The 9,594-nt window shown below is 36.6% G+C and overlaps 1 protein-coding gene across 1 annotated transcript; it reads left to right on the top strand.

The window, feature by feature from the left end:
* The first annotated feature begins 4,396 nt into the window (after positions 1–4,396).
* On the top strand, positions 4,397–9,243 carry LOC145075684 (uncharacterized). Its single transcript, XM_079021834.1, has 3 exons — positions 4,397–5,042; positions 5,112–5,174; positions 8,996–9,243. Exons 1-3 carry the CDS (start codon positions 4,397–4,399, stop codon positions 9,241–9,243), a joined length of 957 nt encoding a protein of 318 aa, XP_078877960.1.
* Positions 9,244–9,594: the final 351 nt, after the last annotated feature.

Below are 9,594 nucleotides of genomic sequence, written 5' to 3' on the forward strand. Positions count from 1 at the left end.
ACCTGGTCTGAAATCCATCTATTCACAACTTGAATATCATAAATGAGTAGAAGCATGTCAACAATAATAGATCCCCCGATATTTAGAGAATCAAGGAATAACAACTAAAGCCTAACAGATGAAAGAGACTAACAACTATGCCAAACTCGAAACAACCACAAGCAGCCCTGAAAGAGATTGGGAGGGGAATACCTCAATCTTCAAAATAGCAGGAGGAGATATCCAAACCCATAAGAGGTAATCTCAAAACACCTGAGTCCAGAAATAAAAACCAACTTTAACATATAAAAGTTGGACACTACCTTAACATTTTTATTCTAAATGCTTCGAACCATATAGTCAACTGCCTAAAACAGAAAAATCAAAAGATTACCATCAGTTAATCATATCAGATATAACATTTGAGTCATCTATAGTAAGCCAACCAACTTAATTTTTTAAGAAACTTACAATTTATTTACATTATTGAAATGAAAGCACACCACGGCCTAGATAAATCAACAACATGAGATAATCCCACAAATGACAATGAACGTGGTATACAAGTTTTCTTCAACAAACAAGCACTTTAGATTCCACAAAGACTTCTAGAAGATGAGTACTCAAATTTGGCAATACAGACTTAGGAAGATTCCTGTCAATGGAACAATTAGCTTTAGTTAATGAAAGGCTAAATATTATAATTATAAACCAGAAAATAAACGAACTCCATATCACTGTACACCCCTCTCTGTTTGAGCATAATTTGACAAAAATGGAATAGAAATAACATCTTGGGCTTTACTCATGTACACTATTCCACTCCCAAAGAACTATCATATTGTTGTTTAAAAAAAATTGTATTCATTAAAGAACTGTAAACCATAAAAGGTTTTTAGAAGCCATGATCATACATGAGAAAGTTCGAATATAAAAAAATAGATTTATTACAAACGGGTAGCAACCAATCTCTAGTGTTTTTTTACCAAGTCAATAAAATACTCTTTTAGAAAAATAAACTGATGTTAAGACCTAATAACAAAATATACAATATAGACACATACCTGCTTTACATACAACATGAAGGGTTCTTCCTTACCTTGCACTCTTCCTTTGGTAGTATAATGTAAGGTCGCATACATAGTTAAGCACCCATTTCATGACCTGTAAACACACACACACAATTAGAGAGAATGTACTTTAACAACCACCAATCAGTTCTTCCTTACACAAGGCCTCATCATAACACATTAACAACCATGACAACCATGAAAAGCATAATCAGATGCAGCAGCTGAAGCATCAGATAAAAAATAATGAACTAACAGAGATGAATAAGATTACCAAACAAAACATAATTACATGCACCAGCTGAAGCATCTGCTACAAATACATTTAATGACTATGTAAAGCTCCAAAATTGCTCCTGAAAGTACATGTGGATTTAACAAAAAGCAAATTAATTAGATTACACAACCGAGACTTTCTTAATATTGTACAACATGACCATAAAAAAATCCATTTCATTTGAACCAGGGGCGGCAAAAGAAAAAAAATGTGTAAAAAAGAGGGAAGTTAAAATGTTATCATTTTACAGACGTTTTGATGTTTAGGGACCAAGAAGTTAATTTTTAGTGTTTGAAAGAATAAAGCATGTTGGCAAAACAAAGCTATTATGGGAAATTATTATTCGTTAGGTGGGATTTCATAACCTTATGAAGGTGGATGGGTATATAGAAAGTTGGTGTTCGCTTTGGCATTTTATCAAAGACTTCATGGGCCATCAGGTAGGATTTCATAACAATCATGTTGTTGTTGCTTGACACTCAATTCTCCAATAGAACTGTCAGCTGGCATTCCTACAAAATTAACATGTTGATAATGTCCAAGAAGTATACATTTGTGAATTAATTCACATATTGAAGTAGAAAAAAGATTAATGTTGTTTTTCCTCAAACTTTTATTCAACTTTGTTTTTTTTTTCACAAATGATTCCTTTTGAATTAGATAAAAAATTAGGTTTTTTTATTGATGAATTTGAAGGTAATGTAAGTTATTTTGTATCAAGGACAATCTAGAAATTCTATTCATTTTATTGGGTTAGTTCTAATAATACCAAAAGTTATAAAAAATAATTTGTCCAACACAGTTCAGTCAAGTTCAACTCTATTCCAGTTGAGTCTCATCTTGTCCAATTTAATTGGGGCTTATTCATTACCACCATGTTTTCTAGCAACATCATCCTATTGACAAGAACACCTAAATCAAAATACTAAATTTAAAAACTATTAAATGTAAAACTTTAAAAATCCGTAAAAATCAAAGCAAATTGAGATCTAATTAAGAAACAAAACCAAGATTTACATATAAAAATGACATCAAAGTTTTACAAGTATTTACCACTGTTAAACATGAGTACAATATCATACTTAAAAAACTATTGTTTTACCTCGTCTGTAATGAATAGCCTTTCAGGTAGATGATGCATGTTGCAAGGTTTCAAATTTGTAGCTATGTTGCAATCAATATCTACAATCATATAATCAAAAACTGGAGCATCAAGAAAGAAACAAAATAAGTAAGAACAAATTAGTAGGAACTCAAACATGTGATAACTTTAATACCCCTGTTAGAAATTAAACAGGTTAGAAATGGAAGCCGTTATAACACAAATGAGTAAAAAACTAAAACAATAATGAAATAAAAAATTGAACCTTTAAGTGAGAAAGAAGAAGAAATAGGGAGTTTGGTTATTAATGGTGGCGACTGGTGGTTTAGATCTAGTGCTTGCAGTAGGGGGAGAAGGGCAAGGGACAATAACGATGGTGATGGTGAGTTGTTTTATTAGAGAGAGACAGATAGGGATGAGAAGTAGGTGACAGCGGTGGCTTTTAATATAGGACATAAAGGAGAGATAGAGAGTGGGGGTGTAGCAGCGATAACAATCTAGGGTTTCTTAGAGAGATAAAGAGGGTAGTGTTGTATGGTCGTTGAGCGATGGTAGTGTACTGGTTGCGATGTTGTCTGATGCGTGGTGGGGGCGTGGGGACATGATGGAGTGTGGGGATGGTGGTGGTGGTGGTGGATGACACAGTAGAGGTCGGTGGCGAAGAAGGCATAGCAGGGGAGCGATCGGTGGCAAACACCCTGCTCCTGAGTATCACTTAATGAAAGAAGAGACGGGAGTGAAAGGATTTGGAAGGAAAGAAGAGAAGTTTGGGTGCTCCAGAGTTTTTTTTTTTTTTTGAAGAGAAGAGATGAAGAGAACATATTTGGGAGGATTTGTACCGTTCCAAACTTTCCTCCCAAAATGGGGCGGAATCGAAGAGAAAGAAAACGCCTGGAAGATTAAAGGTTAGATTATGACCAAAATACCCTTTAGCCTAATAATAAAAGGATATCTTCCCTCATTCTACCTGATTGATCAGTTTTTTGCCTCGTCTTCTTCTCTGTTTGTAAAACAGGTACCCAATTTCTTCTTATTATGTTCTTTTTTTTTGTTATTATTCTGTCTTCTAAGCAGTAGGGGTTTAGTAATTTGGTATATTTTATCCTTGTGAATTGTTTGGTATTTGTAGTTGTCACAAGTTTTATATCCATAATCATTCATTACTACATGTATTGTGATTAAAACAATTGCAATGATTGATGGATTTTTCATGTTGTTTGAATTTGGTGGATTTAATTTTGGATTACAAACATGTAGACGACATAAGTTCTTTGCAATTTCCAATTCATTCCGACATATGTTTTTTATTTCTATTTTTATTTGAATTTGATTTTCAATTTTCAAGCAATTACAGTGTTCCTCCTGAATTGAAAATTGGGATGTGGTTAGTTTGCTCTATTTCTGAATTTCTATTTTGATGTTTCTGCTTCATGAATCTGAATTTTACTTTTTATTTTATTGGTTTCATTCTTCAAAGGGTCTCTTGCACACCTACAGGAGAAGTTTATATGTAACAACCCATAAAGGGTAATTTGGGTATTTGATGTACTTTTGTTTAAAATATATTGTCCTAATAACCAAATTAGGTGAAATCACAATGGGATCTTAATAAATATTCTCTAATTGAAGCTAATTACATGTTATTTTTATCAGAATGACTGTTTTGCCCTTAAATTACATTCAATTAATCAGCATGACTGTTTTGCCCCTGGATTACATTTAACTTTTATAATAAAAAAATTTATTAATTATAATTAATAAATCAACTCTTTATAATTACATGTTATTTTTATCAGTGTTGTTTTAATTTAACTCAAAATATTTGATCATGTATCAGAAAAAAGGATTATTTCATATATAGTCCTTATGGATACTCCGGTACTCAACCCTACTCATGCTTTAAGAGCCCGACAATTGCAAGTCGTTAACACTATTTGCTTGTTGTTGACTTTTATTACACAACGTAATATGGCCAACAAAAAGCGGGTTAGGTTACCCACTAGAAAAGTTATTTTAGAGAGACAAGCTGTACGGGAAGAGTTGCTACACAATCTTTTAGAAGGTGGTCAATGTCGTGATCTTATTCGTATGAGTGAAAACGCTTTTAGGAGATTGTGTGAAATCTTACAAACTGTAGGTGGTCTACAACGTACGCAACACATGTCCGTTGAGGAACATGTTGCTAGATTTTTGCATATTGTAAGTAATGATTTGCGAACTTGGTTTACCTCATGGATGTATCGTTGCTCTAGATCAACAACGAGTAGGTGCTTCCATAGAGTATTACGATCGATTATAGCAATAGAAGGTCTTTATATTCAGCAACCTACAGGTGATGTTGTCCCGAGAGAAATTCAAGAAAGTAGGAGATTTTATCCTTTTTTCAAGGATTGTATAGGAGCAATAGATGGAACACATGTTCGTGTCCATGTGCCTAATAGAGATGCCCCTAGATACCGTGGTCGTAAAGGATACCCGACAATAAATGTATTAGCTGCTTGTACATTTGATTTGAAGTTTACGTATGTGTTAACGGGTTGGGAGGGTACTGCATCAGACTCGAGAATAATAAAGAATGCATTTGCTAGAAATGACAAACTACTAATTCCATCAGGTAATTTATTAAACCAATGTAATTTCAATATCTAATATTTTTCAATAATATTGATTAAGCTCTTTATAGGTAAATACTGTTTAGTAGATGGGGGTTTGCCTCATACGAATAAACTAATGGCGCCATATAGAGGTGTTAGATATCATTTATTCCATGCGTGATCCACAAAATTCTAAAGAGTTGTTTCATCTTCGTCATGCTTCCTTACGTAACATCATTGAGCGAGCTTTTGGTGTCCTTAAAAGAAGGTTTCCTATCATTCGAAGTACAACAGAACCATTTTACTCTTGTGAAACACAATCTGCCATATTTTTGGCATGTTGTATTCTACACAACTTTTTATTAGATGAAGACCGCGACATAAATCTTGAAGATGAGGTGATGCAGGAGATCTTAAACGGGCCACAAGAGCAAGATCAGAGACCGGAATGAGCTCGTTTTTTCAGGCTCTCTCTAAATATGAAGTCTAAACACAACCACAAAGCTAGGTATGCTATTTATTTTTGAAATTTACTTTGTTAAAAACAAGAAAATTCCGAGTAATCGTAACGGATGTTTTCGAATCGATTTTGGGGTAATCTTTATCGGACCATTTTGGCTTGGTCATTTGACAAAATTTATGATAAGAATTCAATCTAAACTCAGGCATTCAATCAAGTTCCTTTTTCCATGATAAAATTGATTTGATTGTTTAAGAAATCCCCATTTGGATATGTAATATCTTTTAAGAAATTCCTAAAGTGATCTGAAGATTGATGAATCTGATTAGATTCAGCTTTGAGCTTCAAGAGCATTGAATTGTGGGATTTGTGTAACAGCCCGGAATCTCAGGTATTGTTAAATTATGTTTTTGGGGTGATTTAAGAGGGGACTCGGCGAGTTGGAGCCTAGACTCGCCGAGTAGGATCGCAGGCTTGGTCGCGGGTTCGCGACTGGACTCGACGAGTCCAGATATGGACTCGGCGAGTCTACGCTGTTTAGCGAAAACCCTAACCGTTCAGGTTTGGGTCGTATATAATGCATTATATGCCGTCATTGTTCGTCTTTTAGTCGATTGAGAAGAACCCTAAGCGGTTGTGGGCATCTAGAGCAAGATTGAAGGCCATTGGTGACTTGAAGAAATTGTGGTGCAAGGAGGAGAAGAGTTTTGGCTAAAGGAACTGCAAGGGATTCGAGTTCTGAAGTTTGGGGACACAGAGAGTGCATTATTCAGGTAACATTTCGGATCATTTCTGTTATATTGATGTGTGCATGGATCTAGGGTTTATGGAACCCATTTGGTGATTAGATGGATTATTACCTTGTTACCCAAACGAATATAACCCTGTATTAGGACCTTTAGAGGTCCAGAAGGTCCCATGCTTGTGTATTTTGGAACCATACTTATCCCAGGATGCAGTTTGAGCGGTTGCATGGCATGGACTCGCCGAGTCGATGAACAGACTCGGCGAGTAGCTTGAAGATTAACTGGGACTCGTCGAGTTGTTCTTCAGACTCGGCGAGTTGAGTCGGGGTGGCCCCGCGATTCTTCCAGGAGTAACTCGTCGGGTCAAGGAGGATACTCGACGAGTAGATAGGGACTCTCAGAGAGTTGGAGGACGTCTAGACTCGCCGAGTCGCCATGGCACTCGCCGAGTCCGGTCGAGTTGACCGTTGACCGTTGACCGTTGACCGTTGACCAGAGTTGACCTAAGTCTGACTTCTTAGGGATAGTCACACTTAGAAGATATAAGTGTTAATGAGAGATATGTGATGTTATAGGGAGGTTGTAGCTCGTCGGATTGTGCACGAGTGATTTCAGGATTTGCTAGCTTTCAGCATTTACGAGGTGAGTCTTCTCACTATACTGTACCCGGAAGGGTTTGACTGTATGACCGGAAGGTCAGATATGATATGTGATATGTATGCTATATTTGGTAAGCTGTTTGTTATGTATGTTATGGGCCGGAAGGCGATTATGTTATGGTCCGGAAGGCAATATGTTATTGGCCGGAAGGCAATATGTTGTGTGATGGACCGGAAGGTCGGCGTGGGTAGGACCGGAAGGTTTACCCAGCAGGGACGGAAGTCCCCTGAGACACATGGACCGGAAGGTCAGGGCCTGGAAAGGCGTATGTGCGTAAGTTGTATATTGGGGAACTCACTAAGCATTTATGCTTACAGTTGTTATGTATGTGTTTCAGGTACTAGTGAGGACCGTGGGAAGGCGCCGGCGTGATCGATACACACTGGAGAATGCTTTTATGATCTTGGGATTTTGACTATTTGTATTTGACAGAATATTTAAACTATTTATGCCTTGTTTTGAATGAAATTACTCTATTTATAAAAAGAAAAATTTGTTTGAAAATTTGCGTTGTTACAATTTGACTTTTGTGTTTGCTTGGGTCCTTCGTTGTCTTGTTGCCGCCATTTCAATTTAATTGAAGTGTTTATCTCTTTACAGAAAAGTAGTGATCCATTGTCGATGTTTTCATTTTTTTATTAGGCTGACCTTGTTTTTGCATAATTTAAGAGGTATTGTTATGCTTAATTTAATAATTTGACTTGTAATCAGCCAACCACTCTATTGTTATGTGTTTTTTGTGATATAGGGTTTAATGTAGAGGCTTTAAATTATCCTGTTTCTGCTTTCTTTTTGTTTAGTTTAAGGGGCATTTTGATGCTAATTTTATATTCTTGTTTAATGTTTATCTTATTGTTTAATAGAATAACAAGGGGACAATGGCTTTACTGGTTGGAATAAACCAGAAAAACAGACAGACTTAAGACTCATAAAGAAGCAACAGTCAATGGTCAATGGTCAACTATGCACCCCACTTGACTTTCGGGCTGGATCCGCCACTGATCACACCCATCTACATATATTGTTTTTTCCAATTATCATAGTTATCTTTCTATACATACATCACTAAACTTTCAAATACAAAGTCAATTAAGCCATGCTTGTACTTTGTACAACTCCCACACATCATCTGTTTCACATGGTTTATACCATACACCTCGCTGACGTCTCATCCTCTATTCAATGCAAAACAATATTCATCCAAAAAAACGTATTTTATTTTATACACAAAGTACAAGCTGTCTATACACATCATCTCATTCACTCTGGTTCACTCGTAATAGCAAATGTGGTCACCCACCACTCACATGTCCTCTATCAACAAAAGTTGCCATGGCCCATGTGCATCTACAAATGAAAGAGTCAAGACCAGGGCCGGCCCTAAGGGAGTGCAAGGTGTGCGGTCGCACAGGGCCCCGAAAAAAATAGGGCCCGGTTTTTAGCCAAATTATTAGTTAAGGAATTTATAAATAATTCTTTGTTCAATCGAAAACACAAAAACTATTTGGCGTAGTTGGCTGAAGCGCTTCACCATTTTTGGAGTAACCGCGAGTTCGATTCCCACTCACATCAAGTTTTTAAACACAAACGCCCTTTATAAAAATAAGGTTGTATTAAGACAAAATTGCAAATTTAGTCCCTGTGGTATGTCCAAACTAGCATGTTTGGTCCAAAATGGGTTTGTCTTGCAAAGATGGTCCAATAGTTTCTATTTGTTGCGAGTTTAGTCCAATGGCTTAACAGCCGTTACCAAGCTCCCGTTAATTTACCCATGCCCCTCTCACTTAACGGTATTTTAGTCCATTAATCCCTGTAACCGTTCCCGCTAAAGCTCAATAAAAGCAGTTCGTCTCCTCCTCAATAAAGTAGACCGTCGTTCTTTACCAAGATCAATAAAAGCCCTAGACACAAAATCAGTTATGTTAGTTAAGCTGCGATTTGTAGAGATTATCGGTGGATGAACATAACAATGTGGCACGTAAGGTTGTTAAACACACCCTTCAACCCTAAGGTTGTTTATGGTACGTAATTTGCCCTTTTTCATCTTTTGATTTCTTGATTTTTTTTAAGTAAGTCCAACTGAGGTGTTTTTTTTCTTGTTTTGAAGATGGACACCCAACATTGTTTACCATTAAGTTGTACCATGGAGGTGAGTTCACCAAGTACCCTGATGTTCGTTACATTGATGGAACTGTAAAGTATGTTGACATGGTAGACATAGATGAGTTTTCAGTTCATGAGCTCGATGCAATCATAAAGGGTTTTAGATATGGGGTTCCTCCTGTTATATACTACCATTTTCTTATACCTGGTGGAGACTTCCACTTTGGTCTTCGCCCTTTAGGAAATGATTAAGATGTTGCAAACTTTTCTCAATATGTCAGTGAGCACAAAGTGATGAAGGTATACACAGAGCATGGTGAAACAAGACTACTCACCTATTTCTTGAATCCTAAGCCCGTTACCAAGGTTACCCTTGTACAGTTAGATGAACCACATGAGGATGTGCAACACATTGATGAAGCTCCTGATGACCAATCAAAGGAAACACCTGTGATGACTACACCTACTGATAATTTAGTTGATGTGGTGCCCACTCAAGCAAACCAACCTGAAATCCAAGTTAATGAAATAGTTCATGTCGTATCCTTATCACCTGGATATAATAGGAGAAGGGGTATGAGCAAGGATGGAGTGATGGCATCT

The sequence above is a fragment of the Lactuca serriola genome, chromosome 9 (assembly GCF_051521515.1).
Source record: "Lactuca serriola cultivar US96UC23 chromosome 9, Lser_US96UC23_V15, whole genome shotgun sequence".
Classification (NCBI taxonomy): Eukaryota; Viridiplantae; Streptophyta; class Magnoliopsida; order Asterales; family Asteraceae; genus Lactuca; species Lactuca serriola.